The following is a 27501-nucleotide window of genomic DNA, read 5'->3' on the forward strand; positions in this document are numbered from 1 at the left end:
TTATCGAGGCTCCCCCCCCCCCCCGTTTCCTATGCGAACATTGTCAGTAGACTCCCCATACGCAAGCGTACGCATTTGGGTTAAGCCCCACTCCCCCCTCCATGCGTACCGACTCAATGGATGGCCCCTTAACGTCCGGACCGGTCCTCTGCCTCTATCATAAAACTGGGTTTTATAAACATCGACACAGGGGGAGACAAAGGCGGCCGGGAGTGTTGCTGGCCCAACCTGCCCACCACTCTCGTGACGTGCGGTCCTTCATAGGTGCTCGCGCCAACAGAGGCTGTCCCAATCTATAGGTGAAGTATGGGATCTGTTTCCGTAGTGTGTTGGAAGGTGGAGTATGGTCTTCAGAACAAAACAATATAAAACAACTCCTATGACCGACATGGTGTGCAGGGCTTCAGCAGTGGACTGGCAATGGGATGTACAATTTTAAAATTAGACATAATTTACGCGACAAATTTGCAATTTTGGAAAGCTTTTAATAGACAAAGAAACCCCCACCAAAAATAGTGAGGTGATTAAAGAATATTCCACTTACCTCAAATCCAGTCCCAAAGATAACAGAAAGATGGGAATTAAAGCATTGTATAAAAGACGTTTAATCTCTTTTTACCATCAATACCAACTAATTATGAACAAACGCGGTTTACGTGAAAAGACGTTTCTCGTCGTCCAAGCCTTTGGGGAGGGGGGGGATTGAAGCAGACTGGGCCTGGCTTACGAAGGCTGTCATCTTTTCCACTGCACAACCGAGCTTGCGTCGAGGCTGTGCTGCCACATCAGCACTGCGTGGGCTCAGGAGGCCCCAGGTCGTTTTTCCACTGCAGGCGACCCGTGCCAGCCGACGTTCATAGATGGCACCGTGACGCCGCGTGCCCTCGCAGCGTACGTGGGCTAATGTCGCGCGCGACGAAACGCGTCATCCCGTGCCTCCGATTAACACGGTTGGATTACGTACGGTGCGCCAAAGACGTTCCACATACGTGCATACGGCATCCCCGCCGCCTGTGGCCAGCTTTGGTCCTGAAACAGATTTGGATGTTTGGTGAAGCCAGCAGCGTATCGTGGAATAGTACCGGCGCGGTTCGGCAAAAAGAGACAGTGTAAAACCAACTGGTGCCGTGACATGGTTTGGATACACGGGTAGAGATGGTGTATGTGTTTCCGCACATATATTTTTACCTGTATTCCTGTGTCAGTGCTTCAAATGTAAACCTTTATTACAGTAATGGACCCGGAATTGAAAATCCACCATGGAACTTGTTCGATCCCTTAGGCTACTCTTGACCCAGTGTCCAAATGTTTTCTATGTTTGAATACACTTGCCGCTATAATCATCATTGTCGTCGTCCACATTCCATCCACTGCTGGATGAAGGCCTCCCCCATACTGTCGCTGTCCCTCGAGGCCCTGGAATGCCACTCGTCTGCATTCTGTGCAGGAGCCGGTGCCACTGTTCCATCTCCGTGCTGGTCGTGCACTCGGGACGTACAGTATTCCCTCGTTATTTGCGACGGATACATTCTGGAGGTGGTCATGAATATAAAATTTAGTGGTTAATATTGGCCGACGATAACCTATAGTTTTTTCAAAAATGAATTACCGTCTGAGAAGTTCTCTGTCTCTCTCTCTCATCACTTTCTCTCTCTCTCGATGTCGCCGTGTAGAGTTCCAAACGCGATTCGCGGATAACCACAGTTGCGGATAGCAAGTTCGTGAATAACGAGGGAATACGATTCGCGCTAATTGCCGACACCACGACAATGACCTCGTTGTGGGGGAAGCGGTAGCAGTGGTTAGTGCACTGCACTTTGAACTCCATCGTGTCCCATCTCCGTGAGCCCGGCTGCCTGAGTTCAATTCCCAGCCGCAGTGGCCAATGACGGTGGAGAGTGAAATCCGAACTGGCCCCGGCTCCCTCGCTAATAAACACACTGACCAGCGTAGTGAAGTATGGTCAAACAACCCCCGTGACCCGACACGGTGGGGAGAGTAGTTGATCTAGCGGTGGACTGAGAAAGATCTGCAAATGACTGATTGTTAATCTTATTTTGACACTGCGTTGTTGAGGCAAATGTTTATGGAGTGCTGCGTCGCAAAGCCAGATTGTAATTTTCCTTTAGTCAGCATTGACAAATGAATTATTCACAAGCACGAAACATTAATAAAAAATAAGCATACAGTATGCAGTGAATGTTGACAAGTTTAAACTAACGAGACACTAATTAACCACACTACAGGACTGTCATCAACATCCATCATCATCAGGGCCTTAATTTCAGTTGGAACTGTCCGTGGCTCAGCTCCAGAAAATATATTTCCTTGTCTCTCCTCCTCTGCTTTTGTGGTGGGAAGGAGGGGCCTGGAAAATATTCCATGAAAAATTAAACTCGCATCATCATCATTATCATCATCATCGTGATCATCATAATCATACTTGGGCAGTCATCGCCATCACTTTCTGCCACCGATGGCCATGAGAATGTACAGGAAGATCTTCACCACGTCCAGGTACAAGCAGAGTGCTGCATAGATGTACTCCTCCGGACTCAGTTTGTACTGCTTGTTCCCAATGATCAGTTGAACATCCACCGCCAGAAACTACACACAAAGGTCAACAGGACACACAAAAGACAAAGATCCACCAGTTATCATTCTAACGGACTGTCAGGGCAAGTGCTGTTCACGAGTTGCCATACCCTGGCTTGCTATGCCATTTCTTTAAAAGGCACATTTTGAAAGCCCTCTGTACATAAAATGATCCTCCATTACAACGCTAATTCCATGCAATAAAAATTGCACTTAGGTTGATCTGCAACCATACATTTAGTCACAAATTATTCATCTATCAGCTGTCAAAGATAGGCTGAACAGGTACGTTTTCTTTACTTTTGATGGTCAGGCAGTCCCTTATCTGACTAGGTATGGAATTCCACGTGACAGGAGCCAAGCATGGTCCCTGGAACGTTGGCACCGCATGCCGTGTGGAACCCACGAGGTTACTAAAATCGCCAACCTTGGAGCAACTTCGTTTGGACAATCCGTAAGCTCTCACCAAGGAGAAGACCATGGCTCCCAAGGAGCCCCAGACGACGAACATGATTTCATTGCGGTAGACGATGGCCAGCATTGCGGAGAAGAAGAGGCATGTCACCAAGGGCAGTATCAGCCAGACGCAGCAGGTGAAGTCATACTTGGTCTGAAAATGCAAAGAAGACAAAAAAATTTAGTTTCAGAAAAATCACAAGCGTCATTTGACAGCTGATATTTAATTCAAAAGTGAGGTTTTCTGCTCAGGCAATTGCGGGGGCAGTTGTTATCGAGTTACAGCAGAGGCAGGCGAGCGACCTATGGATTCTGTCACACAGCTCTCATGGCCACGCGAGGCTTGCCACTTTGAAAACAGCCCCACAAACGACGCTTATAATCGGTCACTGCAAGCTATCCGAGTCACGCTGATTGGCTACCAGAGGGGGAACAGTGGCAACACTGTTTCTAATTTTAGCGTGCTGTGTGTTACGGTCAAAACTTGGCTTCTGGAATAACCTAGGAAGACAAAAAATATATATATACAGGTTTCCCTCGCTTTATGCGGTAGTAGTAGATGCATTCCATGAAAATGGTGCACAAAGCGAAACTACACGAGGAGACAGGTTTCTGCAGAGTAGCATTTCACACACAGTACACACACAGTACACACACAGTACACACACAGTACACACACAGTACACACACAGTACACACACAGTACATACAGAGAGTGAATTCAAACCACAAAGTAAAGCCAATTCTGGGTATAAATCGGTTAGCTGCATTTAACAGCATGAAATTGCACAAAACTAACCCGCGTAGAGCGAGGGAAACCTGTATTGGAATAGCCAATTATTCTATTCGCCGATTCTGGAGCAAGGCTCTGCAACGTGTCCTTTGCCCGTGGCTTTAGTCCAATGAGCAGCATCACGCACGGGGTATTCAAGCGTGGCAATGAAGTCGTCAGATGCAACAGGATGTTAAGGCAAACACAAAACCATGACAGGCGGGCAGCGGTGAGATGCTCATAGAATCCATCCACAGTGGCCGTTCAATGTCTCTCCACCTTTGGGAAGAAGTCGGCAAACGTGCACTTCGCCATCAGCCCAGCATCCTTCATGATAGTAATAATGATAATAACAGTAACATGTTAACCCAGGGAAGCCACGTGGGAGGGTCTTGCATTGGGATTTTTGGCCAACATCCGTGGATAATTTATTCTTTCATCCTGAAGGGATGGTGGGCTGAGTCGACACTCTTAAGCGTGTAAATGTGCCCTTGTACTCCCAAAACAAACATGTGCCTCACCCTATATCTGAGGGGGGGGGGGTCTTGAACAACAGGTGTCACTTTTCAGCCTAAATAGCTGCAGTAGAGAATGAGGCAATGATAGATTGGCAGATGACGTTTTTATTCTTTTTCATTTCGCTTCTTTGCCCAGGTAAACTTCGCCGCCGAGTCTCAAGATTTATTTTAAGGAGCTTCCTGCCACGTTTTTTGCAGTAGGGAGGGAGGGATGTTGCCGCTGTGTGTCATCCCAGTTGAGCGACTTGCAGGTACTCATTTCTCAGCATTGGGATGGTTTTATCCAATAACGGTTACATTGTATGGATTTCGGTTTTTTTTGCTCTGGGAGGAAGCCAAAGGGCCCAAAGAGAAATAAAACAACCCATGGCAGGAACATGGGAAGAACACACAAAAGTAAACAGAACCCAGGACCCTTCTTGCTGGAGGCACGAGTGTCATACCACCGCGCCCCAAATTCAATACGCGAACGGCCGGTTCCGAAAGCGTGACCCACCCAGGATATTTGAAATTCAAATTCGTTTCTCAGTGCCGGAAAGGTTCCCCACCCCATGGCTGAGACCCAACCGGTTCAGCGTGTTGTTTGAGATGTATATACTTACAAAATTACAAACACGTTAGGACTAGCTAATCTTACGCACTACAGCCTCCGACCCATTACTCCCTCTAACCACCATCATTTGCCTATTGGCCGTGGGGGACTTGAGTCGTATTGCCCAACATGAAAACAATGTACGCCACTTGGCGTCCTCCGGTCTAACACCGTTTGAGACGAGGCTCAAAAGAAAGCTGTCTCTGGTGTGGACCAATTAGTTTCAAGGACAATGCATACATTATCAGAGTATGTTTTTTCTTTGCATTCTGACCACAAGCATTGTGGTTAATGCAGACATGATTCCTTGTAAAAAGGTTTCAGCTTTGTTGCCAGAAAAAAAGGGGAAACACCTATTCTTATGAAAACAGTGGTTGCGCTGGGTTGTCTCGGTGCGGTCCGTCTTTCAGGACGGACCAGACACTTGGGCCATTCCTGGAACCTCAGTGGGCTGGCTCGGTTCACTTTTCAAAAGTGCGTGGGGGGGGGTAACCGTAAGATATGACCTCACTGGTTAAGGCGGGAAAAAAGATATAATACAAACATATACTCGGTGGGAATGCTTGCTGCGTGCTACTTTTAGCCCCTCTTCAGTCATAACACCCACCACCGCCCGATGGGCAATTCCACATTTGACTGTCTCACCTTAATCCAAGGTTAGTAAACACTCGTGTTATTGTTATATTTTTTTTGGTAATGAGCTCCTAGCACAGATAAGCGTGCGGGGTGCACTCTTAAATGGGGGAAATTTGTAAACCCAGAAAGTTCTGGCGAGCGTGTGTCCTGAAGGTGAACCATTGTCCGGGGCAAATGGAACGACGGGGCCCTGCCGTCTTTGTCCCTCTGCTATTGTGCCCACACCTTAAGTTAGCGTCACTGAACAAACGGGGTCAAGGTGCAGATGCCGCGGAGATAAAATCCAAATGGGGCTGTCGGGCGCGATGGCCAAATTTTGTCCTTGATATAGAGCGACTGTGCTGGGTCATTGCTGGATCATTCTGAAAGCGCAATCATTAAAGTCAGGCGGTGGTGGTGGCGGCTACGCTGCTGGTCGTGGCGTTGCCTGTGATCTAGTGCTGTGGAGGCAGCAGCGAGCGTTGGTGGATCACCGCACACGCAGATGTCGTCCACTTCTCGTGGGTGGGCGTTGAGGAAGGCGCCATACCCCGAGCTCGTGAGAAGACGGTAGTACAGCGAGTGGATTAATCGCCATCCGTATATGGAGATAAAGCGTTGCTCCCTCGCACACGTGTGTTTTCTCCGGGTGCTCCGGTTTCCTCCCCCCCCCCCCCAACCACAAATGTGTAAACAACTCACAAACTGGCTCAAAACGTCTTCAAATAAAAATGCCAATGCAGCAGCGGCAGGACCCTCCTGAAAATGAGTCATCGGACTCAAGCGTAGCTTTCCTGGATAAATATGCGATTGTTATTGTTGTTACGTTGATGCAAGACACCCACTTTCCGGGCAACGAGTGCATAATGGCAAGTCGGTTGCAGACCGACTGATGTCCAGTTTCCTCATCTCATATAGGTGGGATTTCATCGACATTGTCCAAAATAGGCATCATGTCATGCGATGAAATATCAGATCTCTCGCACAGCAGTGCAACCCTCTCCTGTAACTGCCCCCACTGCCGGCGCTCTCTATGTAACTATTATCTCTGCGCAACTCTATGGATCTCTATGTAACTCTATGAATGTCAGTTTAACACATAGGCTTTCGCGACCAATATCATCCATAGGACAGGTTTTTTTGGGTTAGATCGCATAAATATATAAATGTGTCGTTAAACCCGCCACCATCCCACACAGCCAATCACATCTACCCCTCTATTTAAGGAAAGAAACAGGAGGATTTCTCCACAAATCTGGCTGATGCCATGATGAAGCTAGTTGTAATTACTGGCAAAACGTCGTACTGATTGTAAATGTTGTGGCTTTGCTCTCCAACACTGTGCTGTACTAGTAACGAATTGGCATGTTCCGTTTATGTGACAAACATTACTGATTGGCTGTGTCGGGTGGTGGTGGATGTAACGACATTCAAAAAAACCTCTATTATCTATGAATCTCCACGTAGCTCCATAGATCTCTTTGTAACTCTACGAATCTGCATGTAGCTCTATAGATATCTGCGTAACTCTACGGATCTCTCAATAACTCCATGTCACTGCGATGTCCTGCAACTGCCAACACTGCCGAAAGCCTTCGGCTGTGGTCGTCAACGTAAATAAAAAGCTCAACTTAATGGGGCCTCACCAGGTGAAATAATAAAGTCCGAGTCTGCAACGTAAGTAGCAATTAAATTAATTATCGATGTCGACTGTGGCGGCAGTGTCAAATTTGCTCCCTTCTTGTAACAATACCCCTCTGGGCATTGCTGCCGAATTAATTCGTTGTGCTACACGGTGGCTTGGCAAGGGACTTGCACACTGTGGCAGGGTGCCCAGCGCGTCACGGTGCGTTCACGGTCATAGCGAAAGACTCGCACCAAGAACACTTCCAGAAACATTTCCAGCCGGGCGGCGGCTTTGCGCACCGCCCGTCATCCGGCCCTGTGAGCGCGAGGGTTGGCGGATCACTGCACACACGTTGAGCGTGCTCGAAGGGTGGGTCCCGTAAACTTGGGCCGACTTACGACAATGCCCAAGTTCACCTATGGAGAAGATATATTTTATAAAGAGTCCATGCGAGGCTCCCGATTAGCTCGGAGGCTCAACTCATAATCGAAAGGTTACGAGTTCAATACCTAGAAGGGGATTGGTCCCTGAACTTGGCTCACCAGGCATCGGCCTGCACTGACCTTGACTAGACAGCTCACAGCCTTGAATCCAAGAATTTTTTTTTACAACCGATACATTTTGATACATTTAAAGGTAAAGGAGCCACCCTGAAATGTCTCACTCACACCACTGCTGGTGGAAGGGCATCTACTAGAGGGAGCTCTATATCTGTACATATGTTGAACTTCTTTCGCACGGTACGTAGCCAACCGCGCTAATCGGAGGTGCGGGGGGAATGACAATAAAACTAAATACTAAAATCTAAACATACAGAGTGCCCTTTTGAGTCTGCAGGGTATTTGGCCTGTTCCTACATGCTGGTAAATACCTTGGTAGCAGTGGGAGTCGCCCACACTTTATACCCCCTCACCACCACCACACGCAAGCTGCCAATCAACTAACTGTGGTGTATCCACTGCCATGTGAACAGTGGCAACACCGTAGGGGTGTGCAACTATGGTCATCCAGAACAGACCGTGCAACGTGTAGCGACGCAATGCCGAGATCCACAAATAGGAAGGAGACGTCACGGCGATGATACAGTCGCCCCTCCTGACGCGGTCAACTCGCTTGACCACCTGAAATGTGACGCAATTGTAGTTGTTGCTCTGCATCTACAACAGCCATGACAAAAGAAGAAGGTAGACAAGAGGGCAATTGGAATGGAATCAACTTTGCCCTCGTCGTTGTAGATACCGCTTTGGGAGTTCGAACCCAGTGACCTGCATTGCGGTCCAGCGTGCCAACCGCCACAACACCGAGGCTGCAACCCGTAATCGCATCTCGGAAAAATGTCTATTGCGAGGACGCTGCAAGCTGTGACGAGATGCCGGGGGACACGGCGAACGGCAATGACGACGCACGCGGTCGCTTACCTGCATGGAGAAGAGGACGATGACGAAACAGACCGCCAGGGTGATGCCCGCAGCCGTGAACACGGACCTGGTGGTGTAGCGACTGGCGATGGTGCCCACCATGTAAGAGACCGCCAAGGTGATGATGCCCTGGGAGGGGCAATATGGATTTAGAATTTGCACGTACAGGGTGGGTGGGTAGGCACGGGTGGGTCGGTGGTAGCAGGTGGGTGGGTGGGCTGGGATAGGTGCGTGGGTGGGCGTAGGTGGGTGGGTGGACTGGGGTAGGTGCGTGGGTGGGTTGGCACGAGTGGTTGAAGGTTGGCACGTAGCTGGATGTAAATGCATTGTAATGGAGAACTCACAATCCATTACTACGACTTTATACTTTCAACTTGACAGCTTGGGTCTTGTTCTATTTAACTGCAATGTGCGCAGCTTCCTTCATACGGATTTCATAGGCAAATCACCCACGCAACTCACCCGGCATCTACCGTAGCCCCAACCTTTACGAACCGAGTAATATCAGTCCACTCTACGGTGCCGGAAGCAAAACCCCTATGAGAATTCTGTAATTTGCAAACCGCACAAAGTATATCAACAGTACCATCTTAACACACGGCTTATGTGAACCCCCGGAGATAACATTCACACATTTTATTTTTTACACCATATGCATTTTGAGATAAAGCGATGAGAAAGTGGAGGAATTTTCACACGCCGTGGTATGTGCTATGTTCATGACCCTGTGTTTTTACAGATTTGCCCGTTGGTTGTACAAATGATGTGAACGGTGTCATTTTACGGAGGGCACCAATGAATCTCAGGAACATTTTTCAGGAGGGTCCTGCCTTACAGATGTTTGGTCAATTCTCTTGAGGGAGAGTTTTGTTTCATGCGGGAGGAAAGGGAACAGCACTCTAGGATATGAACAGATGCATTCATGAACCCATACATTGTACCGCCATTACATACCTGCCTACCTCACAGCCCTTCATCATCAGCCGCCACGTGTGGTGGGGTAAAGTGTGAGTACTCTCTGGTGAAATAGTTATTCCGAGCTCCCGGTAGTGGTGAAGGCCCTTCCGCTGGCAGTGGTGTGAACAAGACATTGCACGGCTGCACCTTTAGCTTTTACTGTGAGGAGTACAGTCAGGACCTCATGGTGGCGCGGACATCGTGGTTTTAATAATTTACAAACTCAAGAGCTTAAACATGGGCGAAAGTTGTCTTGTCATGCGTCTATGGGCGAGTTTCAGATCGAAACCTTAAACATTTCGGTTATTCAAATTTTCAAGATCGTTTTCAGCACGTCCGGTCAACGAAGAACGGTTGAACCAAAACACCCCCCGAGTTCGCTCTCGCAGACGCCTCGAACGCCAGCGGTGGCGTGACCGGGCGGTCGCGGGGCCTCCCGGCCTTCAGAACATCGTTGTATTCGCTGCTGCTGGCGACTGCTAGCTCACCAGAGTGATGATGTTGCAGGGGAAGGTGCGCCTCAAATCGCCACAGCAGATGAGAGCCACGGCGCTGACGACATAGATCATGAAGGAGGCGTAGTAGAGCAGGGGGTAGTGCTGCACGAAGTGCATCACCGGCTGCACGAAGGTGAACACGGCCACCACCATCAGGGTCACCAGCATTTGCGCCGTGAGCACCAGGAAGACCTGGCGTGGGGTGGCGGGAGAGGGAGAGGCGTCGATCAGGTGTAGCAGTGGTGATGGCGGTGGTCGTAGTAGTGGCAATGGAGGTGCTGGAGGAGATGATGATGGTGATGGCAGTGATAATCTGATGATGGTGGTGGTGGTGGTGATGATAGTGGTGGTGGTAGTAGTGAATAAAATTATGGTGGTGGTTGTGTAAAAAATGATGATGACAATGGCAATAATAGTGAAAGGGGTGAATATGGTGATTGTGGTGGTGGTGGTGGTGGTGGCAGCGACGATGGTGGTGGTAACAGAGGAAGTAAAATGACGACGATAACGACGATGGTGATGGTGGTGAAGAATACGATGGTGAGGACGCAAGAGTTCCGAAAGCATCCTCTGCCTCACGATGACACGACCACGACACCACCATGATGAGAGCACAACTGGAATATGAAACCGTGACCAAAAACAAATCTTCAAAAATAAACAAAGAGATTTTCTTTCTTCCTGTTCACCCCCGCTCTCACCCCATGGCACATCAGAAAGGGTCAGAGACTCCTCTCCTACCTTCCTGATGAAGGCCTTCCGTACGGTCTTCTCCCACGAGGACACCGCCAACATCTCAGGAGCCGCTTCGTAGTCGGGAGGGCGGTCTTCGCATTCCACAACTGTCGAACACATTCACGCAAGAAGAAAGAAAACGCCCCGTGTTGATGGCAATGCTGCTGCTTGCAATCGTCAGCGTACCAGATTGTCACACGCTGCGGGTTTTGCTCCCGAAGGCACAATTCGGTGGCGCTAAAGTCGTAATAAGCTGGCACTTTCCATTCACGTGGTTGAAAACTAATTCCTTTGGAACTGATTTTTTGTGTTCAGTTTGTTGTCCTTCCCCCACACCTCCAATTAGCATGGTTGGCTACGTACGGTTGCGAAATAAGTTCAACATATATACATATAAAAAGCGTACTAATTGGCTGTGGGAGAAAACCGGAGAAGCCAGAGAAAAGCCACGCGTGCGAGGGGGCAACACTCTATCCCATACAGATGGGAGAGGCGGCGATCCACATTTACTGCATCGGCGGACCAGGGTGGGTGCGGGCGCCGGCTCGACGCCCACGGGGAGTTTCGCAATGTCTGCGCGGGTGATCCACCAACCCCTCGCGCCTCCACAGGCGCTGGGTTACAGGGCGTGCGCCACCACCGCCCAACTACCGCTACTGATGCTGATGATGACAACAATGATAACACTGGTCAACAAAAACAAAACATTTTTTTCTGGCCTGTGATTGCAGGAACCAAGGGCAGCAGCAGTAGCAGTGAGGCAGTGATCGGTGTTTTAAGTTCTTAAAGAGGACTGAGAAGCAGCAACCCTTGATGCAACCCGATTGTGGGGGGTACACAACATGGTAAAAGTTAAACCGCTAACCAAATGCTCAATGCTAAACATAACACTGGTCAACAAAAAAAAAACATTTTTTCTGGCCTGGACTTTTGCAGCTGTTTTAGACTAATTTGAGAGGTGCTGATTCCAAATCTGATCTCAGATTTGCTCTATCACATCTCATTTTATGCTATCGGCATACCCCATGTTCATTGATTTTACCCGAAATTAACTCTGTCACTTATGATTGCAAGTTGTTGCGAGTCAGTGACTGCTTAGTGTTAAAATATGGTGCTGTATTTTTAGGATAGTGTGTTTATAATATCATTTTATGTAGATATCCACATTTATTTAATATTTTTCTTCTGCAGTTTTTATTGAAAATGCAATATTTGATATCTCAAAAAACCTGATGTGACGGACAAAAACTGATGCCAGATTTGGAATCAGCACCCCAAAATTACATTAAAACCGTTGGAATACCTTATGCCACAAAAAGTGTGTTGACCAGTGGAATGGGGGGTGGGGGGGTGGTCTTTGTTGTTGTTGTAAACTCACCTTCTTGAATGGTCGGCCACGGGTATGCCGGTGGCCCCATAGGCGCGGTGGGACCAGAGCCCCGCAAGTCCTCCCCCTCCTCGCCCTGGGGTGGCCGTTCGGGTTTGCCGGCTGGCTGCGGGACGCCGGGAGGCAGCAGTCCTATATTGCAGGGGGTCTTGGGGTACAAGATCCCCACCACGTAGGTCCCCGGCGGAGCAGACTCGCGGGTGCCGAACTCCCGAGGGCCGGCGTAAGGCAGGAATTCACCGGGAGGGCAGTCCTGCTTGAAGAGGGGGCCTCGCTGCTCGTCGGCTGAGGTCGCAGACATTCCGGATCGTTGGGGCTGAAACTCAGGCGGGCTCCGATGGTGGCTCACGGAGAGGTGGTCGACTTGGGGAAACGGTGGGGTATCTGTGTTGGGTTCATACTCCTCCAGCAGCAGCTCTAACTTATCGCCTTTAGACATCGTGCCAATCCTGGAATATAAAGCAGCAGAGGGAAGGAGGAAGTAAAACTTTTCCTGTGTGGGTGCATTTGTTTGCTTGTGTGCGTTGGTGGTACGTGTGTTTGTTTTTGTGGGCAGGTACAAAACCCAGAGTTCGATTCCCACCTCACGGCCAACACCAGTGATGATTATCAGTAACTGGGCCTCCCCTTAGGTCGACTCGGCCTTAAATTAGTATCTGGTGCAGTGTAGATTTCGCCACGAGGGAGACTTCATCGGTGCTCGCTAACAGCACAGCAATACGGGTGGGGGGGGGATGAGCTTTGTCTTTGTCTGTGCTGACGAATATCTTTGTATGCGTTTCATTTCCCGTATTTCATTGAGAAATGCTCTCAAAAATTTCGAAACACCAATGCTCAAAAATTCCGACTTCACGCAATTCAATCCTTCAGTTAAATAATTCAATGAACTGTACCTGTTGTTGGTATCCCTGGGAAAGGTGTATCGGGTCCACAGGCTTTTATTCAAACTGCGGGGGGTGGTCACATGGGAAGAGGGGGGGGGATACAGGAATGGCACAACAGAACGACTTCTGATAAAACTCAAACCAAAGTGTAAAACACACACACACATTTCCCGGCAGCAACACTTTCTGATTCCTTATCCACACACGAGGAGAGGGGGACAGCTTCCTTCGTCAAAACGACAAGGAAAATGGGTATGTTAATTCCCAGAGCTCGAATTTATAACAATTAAGTGCAGACACAAACAGCAACAAAAACCTCAACGCATTCTGCAATAACACTGTAGCCTAGTAACAAATATATATACATACCTGTCAACACATACGGTTTGCCCGTATTCTTGAACAAGGAAATTAAGTAAAACATTTTATATTTGTTTGTGTTACTCCCCTTGTGACGGGACTTTGTGGGATGAACGTTGCGATGTATAAGGGCATGGGGTGGATCAATAAGGTCTGAATTTGTCTGTAATAATGTATGGCACTGATAAGGGGTTGACAGGTACAGTATGTAAATGTGACAACTAGCTGCACTACCCGGCTTCGCCCGGCCGCCTTTGTCTCCCCAGTGGCGATGTTCACACACCACAGCAGTTACTCGTTTGAGGCTGAGTCGACCTAGGGGAGGCCCAGGACCGGTTAAAATAATCGTCACCGGCAGTGGCTGTGAGCGGGAATCGAACTCGGGTCGCCGGATTCGTAGCGCAGCGCGCTACCCGCTACACTACAATGCGTTACGCTTCCACATGCGCGGGTCACATGACAGATTGACGTCACAGCTCACTTGCCGTGCAAAATAAATGCATTATTGAGCTCCCTCCTCCCTAAAAAAAGAACAAAAGTGTATTTTTAAAAATGTTGCATGCTGTACAGTCTGGAAAGTACCCACATGGCAAATTTGCAGTGTGTTGCATGTCGGGAAGTACGCTAAACATTTTGAACAGACACACATAATCACAACTTTGCCTTTTATATATATGGAGAAAAGGCGACGTTTTAGGCAATGGTCCTGATCGGGAGTTTTATGCAGTCATCGGTGACCAGGCTGCACTTGAGAACCTGTTAATTCATAGGCAGTCCAAACAATGCCTTGGAATGTCTGGCCACAGTGGCTTCTAACAGCGTGGCGGCCCTCACACTAATGAGCTTTTATTGGCGAAAGTGCCCCCCTCCAACCTCTGAAAATTAGTGAAGAACACTGCCCTAAGGTGTCCGATTGAGACATGGTAATTATGTGCCGTGCAATTCGTCTTTTCCCACAGCTTAGCACGACAATATCCTCGCGTCCACCTCGCTATATCATCACGGTGGCTAGGAGATGTTAACCACATCGCCTGGTGTACAGGAGGTCGTGGGTTAGATCACGACCCTGATGCCTGCTGCTGCTGCTGTATATTTGGAGTTTGCGTCTCTCTCTCTCTCTCATAATCACGGTGGCTAGGAGATGTTAACAAGATCTCCTGGTATACAGGACGTCGTGGGTTCGATCCCGACCCTGATGCCTGTTTGTATATTTGGAGTTTGTGTGTCCCTCTCTCATCATCATCACGGTGGCTATGAGATGTTAACCACATTGCCTGGTATACAGGAGGTCGTGGGTTCGATCTCGACCCTGATGCCTGTTGTATATTTGGAGTTTGTGTGTCCCTCTCTCATCATCATCATCACGGTGGCTAGGAGATGTTAACTACCTCGCCTGGTGTACAGGAGGTCGTGGGTTCGATCTCGACCCTGACGCCTGCTGCTGCTGCTGTATATTTGGAGTTTGCGTGTCTCTCTCTCCCCGTGGATTTTTCTCAGAATCAACATCAACACGCGTTTTAAGAGTTATCTGGCCGCTATCGATGGTCCACGCGATGATGACGATCCACTTCGATGAGCTATCATCCTTTATGAAAAGGAACTGCAGCTCAATGGGCCCTCACCTGGTGATCACAGCTTGACACACATCGCTATGCCACACACAACAACAACAATGAATAATCCAGTACATGTGCACAGTGCCTGGTACAAACAGTCACTTAAACGCTGCACGACGGAAGGTGACTTCACTTTTGCACAACGAGGCATGCGTCTCAATGGCGGAGGTAAATAAAAGTTGTGCTTACAAAGACCCCCCCTCCTCCTCCTCCGTGTAGCTTTAATGTCATTAAATTTGGCAAGTGCCGTCAGCAACCACCCGCGGCCCCCTTTGTCTCTCTCGCGGCGTTGTTTACACAACCGCACGAGGCCACATTTTAGGCCGAGTCGACCTAGGCGTGTGGGCGGTGCCAAGGACCGCTTCTGATAATTCATCGCCGTCGTTGGTGGCTCTGAGCGAGATAATGGAACTCGAGGTCCTCGGGTTCCAAGCGCAGCGCGCTAACCGCTGCGCCACCGCCCCCCCCCCACACACACACGTGCAGTACAATCACAGTACAAGGCCTATTGATCGAAGCGCCTGGGCTTCACCCCGACACCGTTTCGTCCTGTACACGACGAACGTACTCTTCTAAGTAGAACTCTTTAGTCACCTCTCTTTATGGTAACGTTCGTAACTGCTCGTGATTGCAAGCACACACGCACGCACACACGCACACACACACACGCACGTGTACTCTCCCGTGTCTGCCCTCACGTGTTATGCCGTCTCCTGCTGCCACGTCCAAATGCGCAGTCGTCGTCGTCGCCTTCAACGAGACAAAGATGGCACTGAACGCTGCTGCTGCTGTTGTGGCTTTTATTTTTAATGATTCTCGTGTCGGGCGATTTTTTTGTGTTATCGCTACAGCCACTGTCGTGGGCGGGGGTGTTTAAGTCCAACCAGCTGCGATGCGATGGGTGTTACCGGATGTGTCGCGTGTGTCTTGGTCGGTGGCGATGGTGGTGGTGGCGGCGGTGGCTTTTATTTTCGAGATTTTTCAATAAAAAAAAATCGCTTCCGGGTCAGTCCCAGGATCGGGCATTTGTGTGAGTGTGTGTCTCTGTGTGTGAGTGTGTGTGAGTGTGTCTGTGTGTGTTTGTGTGCGTGAGAGTGTGTGAGTGAGAGTGTGTGTTTGTGTGCGTGAGAGTGTGTGAGTGAGAGTGTGTGTTTGTGTGTGTGAGAGTGTTTGTGTGTGAGAGTGTGTCTGTGAGAGTGTGAGAGTGTGTCTGTTTGTGTGTGAGTGTGTCTTTGTGTGTGTTTGTGTGTGAGTGTGTCTGTGTGTGTTTGTGTGAGTGAGAGTGTGTGTGTTTGTGTGTATAAGAGTGTGTGAGTGTGTGTGTGTTTGAGTGTGAGTGTGTCTGTGTGTGTGTGAGAGTGTGTGAGTGTGTGTGTGTTTGAGTGTGAGTGTGTCTGTGTGTGTGAGAGTGTGTCTGTGTGTGTGAGAGTGTGTGAGTGTGTGTCTGTGAGTGTGTCTGTGTGTGTGTTTGTGTGAGTGAGAATGTGTGTGTTTGTGTTTATGACAGTGTGTCTGTCTGTGTGTGAGTGTGTGTGTCTGTGTGTATGTCTGTGTGTGGGGAGCGGTAATGTAGTGGTTAGCGCTACGCTGCGCCACGAACAGAGTTCAATTCCCGCTCACGGCCAACACCATTGACGATTATCTGAACCGGTCCTGGGCCTCCCCTAGGTCGACTCAGCCTCAAATGAGTACCTGTTGCGGTGTGTAAACATCGCCACTGGGGATACAAAGGCGGTCGGGCGTGGTACTGGCCAGCCACCCCCTCGTGTGCCGTTCCAGCTTTCACAGGCATTCGCTAACAGCACTTGCCCCTACAGTCTGTTAAGGCGATTCGGGGAATCTTAATTATCTTGATCTCTGGCGGCAAATGAAAATGTAGTGAACGTGCTAACTTCTGTGCCACTGGCTAGGCATCTGTGGACAGGATGAATGTGAGCAGCATTGCGCAGGAAACCACGTGGACTTTTTCGTTGTATTGTTCGTGTGGACAGGACAGAGCCATCTCCTGACATCATCCGTCAGCCACTGCATGCAATGTGTTGTTTTTTTTGTCATAATTTTTGTTGGAAATGTTGTTATCATTTTTGCGTTGATAATAATCAAATATCCAGCCAAGCTCACTTGTGTCTACGGGACCGTCCATAAATGACGTCACGCGATTTTGGACGATTTTTTACCCCCCCCCCCTCGTCACACGGCGTCACAAAAAGTCAGACCCCCCTCAAATATGACGTCACAAAGCTCTGCCCCCCCCCCCCCAAAATTGCTTCAAATCACTTTAAACTATTGTCATTGTAGTGCGTATTTAATGTGGCGCTGCACTCTGATGTTGTAGGTGAAAACATTTATTAAAAGTCTATTTAATTAAGTAGAACGTGTTGTTTTTTGTTAAAGTATTTTTGCATTTTGATGTGACGTTACATTTCTCAACCCCCCCCCTCGTCACACATCATCACACATGTCTGAAACCCCCCCCCTAGGTGCGTGACGTCATTTATGGACGGCCCTTAAGCAAAAATCGGGACGTATCATGGTACAGCAATACGGATGGATATCTGACAATATTTAAAGGTAGCTACGTGTGAATTCATTGCCTATTAAATTTCGATTTAAAGCTTTCGTGACTGCAGGGATTCATCTTCTTGGTTCTTTCGGTAAAGTCACGTAGAAGGGAAATAATAAAAATAAAACATAATAAAATAATTCTCACGACGTTTCGGCCACAACGCAAGCAGCCGTCCTCAGGTGAAGACCAGGTCTGTCGGGGAGACAGCGTCTGAATGGCAGACCTGGTCTTCACCTGAGGATGGCTGCTTGCGTTGTGGCCGAAACGTCGTGAGAATTATTTTATTACGTTTATTTTTATTATTTTATTATTTCCCTTCTACGTGACCTTACCGAAATAACCAAGAAGATCATTGCCTGTTGTTGCGCATCTGACAACAACAATAAAACCTGGGACTTTTAATGCTCCAGAAAGCCTCGGAAGGCTTTCCGACACCGATATCTCAATAGAGGGCGATTCGGGTAAAGCCGGGAGATGGGGCTTGCCCACGCGAGGTTCGTGAATCCGCAGGGATTCCACGGAGAGCACGATTTCCTTTTTGAATTCAATTGTTATGGATATCGGATGTTTTGTACTGTTGGGCCCAAGTTTTAGATTAGTTTTGTATTTTCTAACTTCAATGTAGGCACGTTTTTATTGCTTAATTTGTTTATGCAATGGATTAAATCATTTGACTGTAATACATATAATTGTAATACGGTAGTTTTAAATATGAACTAAGTCGGTGGTTCTTAACCTGAGGGGTGCGGTTAGAAGGTGAATAATCGGAAACACAAGTTAAGCGCGGGCATGGAAGTACAACTAATTTGTTTAATCAAACCCAGATGTATTAACATTACAAAGATTTTAACTATTGAGAACCCAAGGGGTGCAAGGCTACAGTGAAAGTTAAAGACCACAGAGCGAAGTGGAAGGACGCGACGCTGCCCCACCCCCAGCATCCCCACCTCCCCCACCTCCCCCCACCTGGACGCTCCCCCCCACCTCCCCCATCAGGTGAAGAGGACGGTTGCTTGCGTTGTGGCCGAAACGTCGTGAGAATTATTTTATTATGTTTTATTTTTATTATTTTATTACTTCCCTTCTACGTGACTTTACCGAAAGAACCAAGAAGACGACAAATACTATTACAGAGCTGTGGGGAAACGATACCGGGATGATCTTCACATGTTGAAACATTTATGTTGGTTCGTATCGTGAGACGTGATCTCACGGCAACTCAGCAAATGTGCTACGACAGCCTGCATATAGTTGTTGAGTGTTGGCTACATGAGAATAAACAAACACACATAGGTCACTGCCCACTCATCTCATTGTTGCGTGTGATGGCAAAAGGTGGCTACTCCCCACCTCTTCCAAGTCCGCCAGAGTGGGGCCCTTCCAAAAGCTCCCTCCAGAGGAAGAAGCCCTTTCCACCAGCGGTGGCCTTTATTCAGCAAGCAATTGCAGGGCTGCGCCTTTACCTCGAGGCTCGCCTCTCCTGGGTAAATATAATTGGCACTGTTAATTGGCGTGGTGTGGAAAGGCGCGCGTGTCACACACACACGCACGCGCGCGCGCGCGCGCCGTCGGCACGTGAACGCGCGGCGGCGCGCGTTCATGTCACGGCCATCCCCGCCCGTGACATTTTCAAAGGGGCCCAACCACCACCACCCCTAGTTGGAATGGACGGGTGTGCCGCGGTGGGCCCCTTTCTGGAATTTTAATAGCGGCCTCTATTTGCAGAAAATAGCCTCGGTAGTGTGGGGGGCAGGGGGGGTGCAACGGAGGCTACGCTGCCCGGCGAACGGGGCAAGCGGACCGTTGGGTTGGGAGTTCAAATGCGAGGTGCTTCTGGCTGCGCGCACGAGTGGACCGCTGAGGTTCACAGGCGCTAGTAGCTCAAGTCGTGCTGCTGGCTACGTTGCAGGCAAGCGTGGAAGAGGGCGGTGCTGCAAAATCCACTGCTACACGTCTGGGCCCTTAACACAGCGCTTAATTTGAGCCGAGATATTTTTGGAATGCCGCATCCACCTAATGTTGTCCTCATTGTGCCATATATTCGGATACAATTTCTGATATGATTATAGGCATACGGGGTACATTCATAGCATAATGTATACGTCTCCCTTATAATCTAGTGGTAGTGCCTTACACCGATAATTTCTACTGCAAGCCAGTCGAGCAACGTTGTGGGTTTATTAAGTGGAAGACTCAGGCCTGCGCTCACACACACTTCCACAGTGGACAGCAGGCTAAGGGAAACACGAGGGAGTAGTGACGTAGTGGTTAGCGCACTGCTCTGTGAACCCCTGCCACCCGAGTTCGATTCTCAACCACGGCTACCATCAATGACGAGTGATATCCGAACTGGTCCTGGGTCTACCCATTGCACCAACCGACACTGACCGGGATGGTGAAGTATGGTCAATCGCTATCGGGAACTTTAGAGAAACTTCCTCTCGAGGGCATTTGGCCTACTCTTCCACGTGGGCCAGACACCTTTGAAGATTTGGGAATTTCCCACACTTTACCCCACCACACGCAACTAACTTGTGCTTGCATTCCATTTATACTGCTGGGTGTGACAGAGGCGATGCGGGAGAGATTGCAGAAACTTACCCCCATTGTTTCAATAACTGCCCCACCGGGGGGAAATGGAACCACAGCAGCTTTCCGTGGACTCTACTTCTTCTTCTTGTCGTACGGCTGCCGATGTCCATGCAGAACAACGGCTACAATTTCACATGCAGGTGATGAAGCCCAGACAACCGCGTCATCGCCGTGATGCCTTCTTCGCAAGTGTGGATCGAGCGTTGCGTCGTTCCATGTTGTACCGTCTGTTCTGGATGACCACAGTCGCACCCTACTGGAGAGTTTTTTTAATTTTCAATTTGTGCATCAGGGTATCCGCGTCTGTTTAACACGTATAGGTGTTTCGGGTTAGATCGTGTTAATATACTCAGAATTTAAATGTTGTGGATTTGCTCTCCAACACACCGGTGTGCTGTACTAGTAACGAATTGGCACGTTCTGTTTACGTGACAATCCTTACTAGTTGGTTGTGTCGGGTGGTGGCGGATTTAACGACACATCTGCTGCCATAGTTTGTGCAGTGGATGCGGTTTGCGGTGGACCGTGAGCTTCGTCGAAGATCAAAACTCAGAGATCTCTGAAAAGAAAATGGAAATCTGGTATCTCATAACCAAACTGTGCCGGGGGCAGTGCCAAGCCTATTTGGCATGACATATCGTAGGAATATCCATATCGCGGCAAAGCCACTGCAAACACTACCCACCGCTTTTCCAACGAACGCCAACAGCGTCTGGTGGTTAATGGCTCCACGCATTCTCAGACCTCTCACAAGCTTTGATATAATCAACGCAAAAAATAGCGGCCGTGAACCCACACTTGACTGAGCTCAGTCTATTGCACGTGCGGCCAATTGTATCTGCTCACCGCACAATCGTTTGCAACACGCAAAAAAAAACCCCACCGGCCTCTTAAATCAAGTGTCCCCTTGTCACGGTGACATATACACACTGAGCATGTATTTTTTTTGTTGGCAAAATATTCCAACGATGACGTGATGGGGTTACAAGCTCACGCGTGGCATTGATGGTGACACCGGCCATCTACTCGGCCTACCGTCCCCAAAGGGCCGATAAAACAAATACTGGTACCACTTTGTGCGGGGGGAGGAAGGTGGTTGTGAGTCAACAGCTGATGGGGTTGGAGTTGTGGCGCATAGGGTGACAAGGTGGCACTCATGCCTCACGCAATGAAGGGGCCTGGGTTCAACTCCCAAACCTGGGCGGCTTTCTGTGTGGGGTACTCTTTGGTTCTTTCGTTAAAGTCACGTAGGTAGACCACCTACGTTCCCCCCACTACCTACGTGACTTTACCGAAAGAACCAAAGAGTATGGATTCATGCAGCCACGAGAAAACTTTCTGTGTGGAGTTTCTGTGTTCACTCCCCCTGTTTCGCCATGGTGGTTTCCTCCTATGGGAAACACACACACACACATTGTAAATGGTATTGGACAAATAATCCGTTGTTTAAAAAAAAATACCTGCAAATAATTAATTTGGGATTATACATAGCATGCCCCCCTTCCCCCTACTGATTAGCACCGTTGACTCCGTACGGTGCGAAAGAAGTTCAACTTACTGTGCGACGCGCGTGGAGTTATCGCGCTCTCACCCCGCGTGACCCCGCGACATTTCCGCGGCGCGGTTGCCACCGACGGACGCAGTCTGCGCCCTGTCACCACCAGCGTGACCCACAAACAACGCGCCTGGCCTCTGCGAAAGAGACCGAGTGATGGCTAGCAGAAGCAACAGCAGCAGCAGCGCCGCGGAGTGTCCGGACGGGCCCTGCAGATAACACGTGTGGGGAATGTTGTTGATGTTTGTTGCGCTAAATACAACTGTGCAGAACTAGGTCAAAAACAAACAACACGCGCGCGCACACGCATGTGCGCGCGTGTGTGCGCGTGTGTGCGCGTGTGTGCGCGTGTGTGCGCGTGTGTGCGCGTGTGTGCGCGTGTGTGCGCGTGTGTGCGCGTGTGTGCGCGTGTGTGCGCGTGTGTGCGCGTGTGTGCGCGTGTGTGCGCGTGTGTGTATGTGGGGGGCGATAGCGTGCTGCGCTATGAACCCGGCGACCCGGGTTCGATTCCCGCTCACGGCCAACACCAGTGACGGGTATCTGAACCGGTCCCGGGTCGACTCAGCTTCAAATGAGTACCTGGTGCGATGTTAGTGGGTGGGTGAGTGAGTGGGTGGGTGAGTGGGTGGGTGAGTTGGTGGGTTGGTGGGTGTGTAAGTGGGCGAGTGTGTGGGTGGGTGAGTGAGTCGGTTGAACAGCTCCAGTTTCTTGTGTTGACTTTTGACCTCCACGCCCATGTTCGATCTGTAACGTCACTGAATAGGTACCAAGATGTCTACTGGACATCTGTGAAAAATCGCTTTATAGCTTATCGGATTCCTCCAGTAAAAATACAGATTCTCAGCAAGACGTCGGCCATTCTGCCCACTGGCCTTCTTTGGGCAATCCAAATCTTGTTTTCCTCTCGACGCCTATACAAAATTCATGTTCATAATATTCATCATCCTAATACTTTACCCTAGATTTGAAGCTTTCGTAACTGCAAGGATTCATATTCTTAGGTTTTTTCTATTATATTATATTATTTTATTTTTTATTTTACTTTTATAAATTTTAATTTAAAAAATTTTACCTACGTGACTTTACCGAAAAAACCTAAGGATATTTTACCCGTTAGATTCACTTGGAGCATGAACACGATAACGTACACAAATGTGGTGCTCTGCAGGACGCGTCGCCAGAAACGATTGCGAGCAGGTGGTCGAGAAGAAGTCCACCGCGGAGTTGGAGCGGTGGGATCACATCGTGTGCAGGAGGCATTGTGACACGCACCATGAACAATTTGTTTAATGTTACCAAGTAGGGCCCACTGAGCCATACGGCTCTCTTTTTTTTCAGAAGCGACCTGGCCACGAATGACAGCTCAACCAAGTGGCTTCTCGTCATCGTGTGGAAATGTATCGCAGCCAAATGCTGTTAACGCGCGATGTTGATTCTACATTTGGAGGGAAAAATCGGAGAACCCGGATAAAAAATCCATGCGATCACGGGGCGAGAGCCACGCAAACTCCAAATATACAACAGGCGTTAGGGTCGGGATCGAACCCATGAACCTCCTGTATACCAGGCGAGGTAGTTAACATCTCACCACAGTGGTGCCCTTAGCGACGAGGCCTTCATCCAGCAATAGATACATCTCGTTGCTGCTGCTGATGATGATGGTCACGATATTGCTCGCAAATTAAACGTTAATCCGCACTCTATAAATATTCTCAAATTTCCAATTCCCTCCGCGTCGTCACGTCCAACGTCGTTGCCTCTTTACCGGCGTACAGGCGATGCCGGACCCCCCCCCCCCCCCCAATTGTGAACGCTGACACGGCCACACAGCAATTCGAAGGTCAGATGTTAGAGGCTCTGCTTGCACGTATCCAATGCCCTCACCCCCCCCCCATCACATCGGTCAATATATTTCTGGGGGGGGGGGGGGTGTTGGTGCGTGGGGCGCGGATTCCTTCCCCCCCGGCACGGCACGTCAGCACGGCTCGCGCCCGTCATGAAGTGAACAGCGGTTGTCTTCGTCGGCGGCGTCGGCGGCGACGTGCGTTGACCTGAATGCCGCGCGGCTCGTATCGTCGACCGAGGTCTGAACCCCCCCGCCGCCGCCGCCCAGCGCCAGTCGCCCAGCGCCAAGCCCGGTGCCGGATGAAGCTGATGCGGGGCCTGTGGCATATGTTGTTATAAAGGGGCCCTAATTTTTTTTTTTTAACACGTAAATATTAAAGCACATTGATTTTTAACTTGCACAGGAAAGTAATTGTATTTTTTTGTTCATTTGCTATACAGGCAGATAATACGACAAATCGCTAGCCTTAAACAGCCAGTCGTTCATAAAAGTTGAAGGCGGTATAGTACTAGAGTAATAGAGCAAGTGCAGAATCACTGAACCGGAATTGATAGCTTGAAAGCATTTAGCGCGGGGCCCTTGAAAGTGCGGGGGTCGTAGCTACTACACATATGTACATGTGTAGTAGCTACTACATATGTAGCTACTACATATGTAGCTACTTTTGCTACATATGTAGTAGCTACTACATATGTAGCAACTTTTGCTACGAGGATAATCCGGCACTGGTCAAACCGCTCAATCCGGAGTCTGGTGGGGATATCTGAGCGGTAGCGAGCAAGGGTTGGCACAGCTCACAACACCGTCCACGGAATGACACAGTCATATATAAACTTCCCACTCTGATAGGGGTTACGATAAAGGGACGGGCATGCAACTTCACCAGTCCCCCCCACCCCCCATACTGCAGTTGCTTATGGCCCACTCGCAGAGCTGAGCAGGCGCTGTTTAAGTTGAATAGCTACAGAACCATGTGCGCAATAGCAGAGGTCAGCAGAAGCCTTTGCTGTGCTCCCAAGGTCCTGGAGCCACGGTGGCAACTGACACAGCATCGTGGGGGACTCGAGGAGGCCTTCATCCAGCAGTGGATTGTACACGCACGGTACACGTACAGTCCGTAGGGAACTGTGATTGTGGATCTGCTGGCGGGTGGCGGTTACTGGAAGGTGGAGGAAGAGGAGGATGTGGTAGAGGGTAGTGCATGGCAGCTGAAGTGGCACTGACCAGCGTGCTGAAGTATGGTCAAACAACCCCCCCCCCCCCCATAACCAACTTGGCTATGGGAGAGGCCTTTTCATCCCACAGTTTCATTCCACCGGGCTCTAAATCACTGCGAATATTTACTGCACAACACAAAGCACATTAAATGCGCAAATACATATTTTGCAAGCGCGCTCATGCATCGATTAAACACGGCACGAACACGAAGGAAATTAAACGGACGATAACCGGACGCTCTGCTATTGTGCAATGTCGCTCGACTTACAAGCCAAAGGTCGCCGGTTCAATCTCCTGGCGCGGCATTTGAAACAACGGTGAGAGTTGCTGATTTCCTCCGTCCGCCCACCACAGTTCGTTGATGGGCAGTTCGCGGTGCGGTGGAGTAAGGTTGCAAAGTTTGGTCGTACATGTTCTGTATATCGTTTATTGTTAAATTTGAATCACAGCTCCTATGATCACTGTTACATTGTTTTTATAGCTTTATTTTGGTGATTTTGAAAACGTTTTGGCTTAGCCATGTTTGTTTGTTGTAGTACAGAGTTAGCCTGATAACTTTAATCTAAATTGTCTTATGGTTGTTAGTGTTTGAATTGCAACCCACTGGGATTTTTGCACACAGCGTTGAAATACGGCGTTTTTTCTGGAAGACTTTGCTGTTTTTTCCAGGATTTTTCTGTTTGCGTGTAGTCACTTTAAGATGTTTCTTGTTCATGTTTTTGTTTTGTTGCGCTTGCACCCGAGTCAAGAGCCGCATGGCTCACAGGGTCATACCAAATAAATGAAACTGAAAAAAAAGGTGTGGGCACTCCCACCTCTTCCAAAGACGTCTGACCAGGAGCTCCCCCTCCCTCTAGTGGACGAAAGACATTGCAGCTCTTGCGCTTTTACCTTTGCATGGGCATTAATTCGCGCATGCAAACCTTACACGCCGTGTCATAATATGTAACAATGAACCAGCATCTACGACAAATATTGATTGCTCTCTGTTTTATCTGTGTCCATAAAGACAAAGATGGCCCGTATAGCCTTTAACAGACTGTTGGCGTCAAGTGCTGTTCGCGAACACCTATGAAGGCCGGCACAGCGCACGACAAGGTGGGTGGACAAACACCACACCCGGCCGCCTTTGTCTCCCCAGTGGCGATGTTTTACACGCCACACCATGCGGATAGCCATTAAGGCTGAGTCAACCTAGGGGAGACCGAATACCCGTTCAGATATTCGTCACCGTTATTGGTCGTGAGCGGGAATCTAACTCGGGATGCCAGGTTTGGAGCACAGCGCTGAACCTCTGCACCGTGTCCATGCACATGCCCATGTATATATTTGTATATTTATAGATCGGGAATTTTTGCCATTAGAGCATGGAAATGTTCCATCTCTCTCGAATTGGGTCGTTGTTTTTTTATGATGATGATGATGATCTACAGGGGAGAGGGTGGTGTGTGGCTGTCAGTGGCGCGGCGTGTCTGGGATGTCTCTGCGCTGAGTGTGTGCCATTGTTTGCTCACCCCACACCACCTAACGGCCTCTTCGCCAATGAGTAATTGTGATAAATATATTGCGGCATCGCCCAAATATTTTCCACGGTCCGGCATTATAAAAACCCAAGCTCTTGCCGAATCCGAGAGGGCAATTTCTTTCGTTGCCTTTGCCGGTCGAGCGGTGGTTAGTCTTGACGGTGTGCGAAGCAGCTGATCGTGGTAAACGCGCTTGCTTTTTTATTCAGCGTCGTGACCGAGATCACAGGATCTTGCCAATTACACGCGGCAAACCAGCAGCGCTTTGTTTAACCAGCACCTGACTTTGCCGATGAAACCCAGAAGATCGAAACCGGTCAAGAGTTTTGCTTGTTAAACAAATGCTGCTGCTGGATTATATTGGTTTGGAAAGCCAATCGGCAGACTTGATTAAACATTTAAAAAGTGTTTTGTTGATATGTTGAGACAAAGAATGGAATGCTGCTCAAATGTGTTTGTTGTGTGGATCAATTCACGCTTATTTGTTGGGGAGGAAATTACTATTTTGGTTAAATCGTAAACGTTTTTAAATTCAAGTCAAGTAATATTAAAGCCTATGCCATATTGAAAGGAATGTATATGTAAGAATATTAATACTTTAAATTCAAACCTTTATCGTTGAAAATAATGCTCTGCTGCCGTGTTCATGTTAATATAACAAATACGTTAAGTTGTTTTCATACATTTTAACACGAGCCAGTGATGATAATCGATACGGGACAATTGAAATCGAATGGCGCGTCACAGCCACGCGCGATTTAGATTATTCTCTCTCTGCATCCTTATCTTCGTTTTGTTCTCTGATTGTTGTTGTCATTGTCATTTTCTCTTTCTCTGTGTCGTCGGAGCAGCAGCAAGCGCTTCTTGGAGTCGAGGTGACGTCTCGCGCAAGGCAGCAAAGATGCAAACCATGAGCGAGTTCGGAGACGCGGCTCCCTTCCTCCGCAAGAGCGAGAAGGAGATGATGATGACCCAGACCATCCCATTCGACGGTGAGAATTTAGGCCGGACAGGCGACGCAGCGGCCAGAGTGAGCGGCTCGCGATGAGGAGGTCTCCCGAGTTAAAACTCGTGGCGAGGCCCCGACGCAGCCCGCCATCCCTCTAGGGTCGATACGATGACAATGGGGAAGTTAGCAAGTTAACAGCGATTTAAAGCTTTCGTGACTGCAG

General features: G+C 48.9%; 2 protein-coding genes across 2 annotated transcripts in view; one reads left to right on the top strand and one right to left on the bottom strand.

Annotated features, from left to right (window-relative positions):
• Nucleotides 1–470: 470 nt before the first annotated feature.
• GRINA (glutamate ionotropic receptor NMDA type subunit associated protein 1) lies at nucleotides 471–15913 on the bottom strand. The gene is made up of 8 exons (XM_078879544.1): nucleotides 15728–15913; nucleotides 13063–13116; nucleotides 12161–12618; nucleotides 10789–10889; nucleotides 10039–10239; nucleotides 8594–8722; nucleotides 3062–3205; nucleotides 471–2607 (listed from the first exon to the last, which is right to left on the bottom strand). The coding sequence occupies exons 3-8, from the start codon at nucleotides 12606–12608 to the stop codon at nucleotides 2461–2463; spliced, it is 1170 nt and encodes a 389-aa protein (XP_078735670.1). The 5' UTR covers nucleotides 12609–12618; nucleotides 13063–13116; nucleotides 15728–15913; the 3' UTR covers nucleotides 471–2460.
• Nucleotides 15914–27230: 11317 nt separating this feature from the next.
• Nucleotides 27231–27501, top strand: part of LOC144949589 (myosin-7-like) — a 41669-nt gene continuing 41398 nt past the window's right edge. The window contains exon 1 of the mRNA XM_078879543.1: nucleotides 27231–27321. Coding sequence (XP_078735669.1) covers nucleotides 27231–27321 — 91 coding nt within the window. The remainder of the gene's footprint in view (nucleotides 27322–27501) is intronic.

Source organism: Lampetra fluviatilis, chromosome 54 (assembly GCF_964198595.1).
Source record: "Lampetra fluviatilis chromosome 54, kcLamFluv1.1, whole genome shotgun sequence".
Taxonomy (NCBI): domain Eukaryota; kingdom Metazoa; phylum Chordata; class Hyperoartia; order Petromyzontiformes; family Petromyzontidae; genus Lampetra; species Lampetra fluviatilis.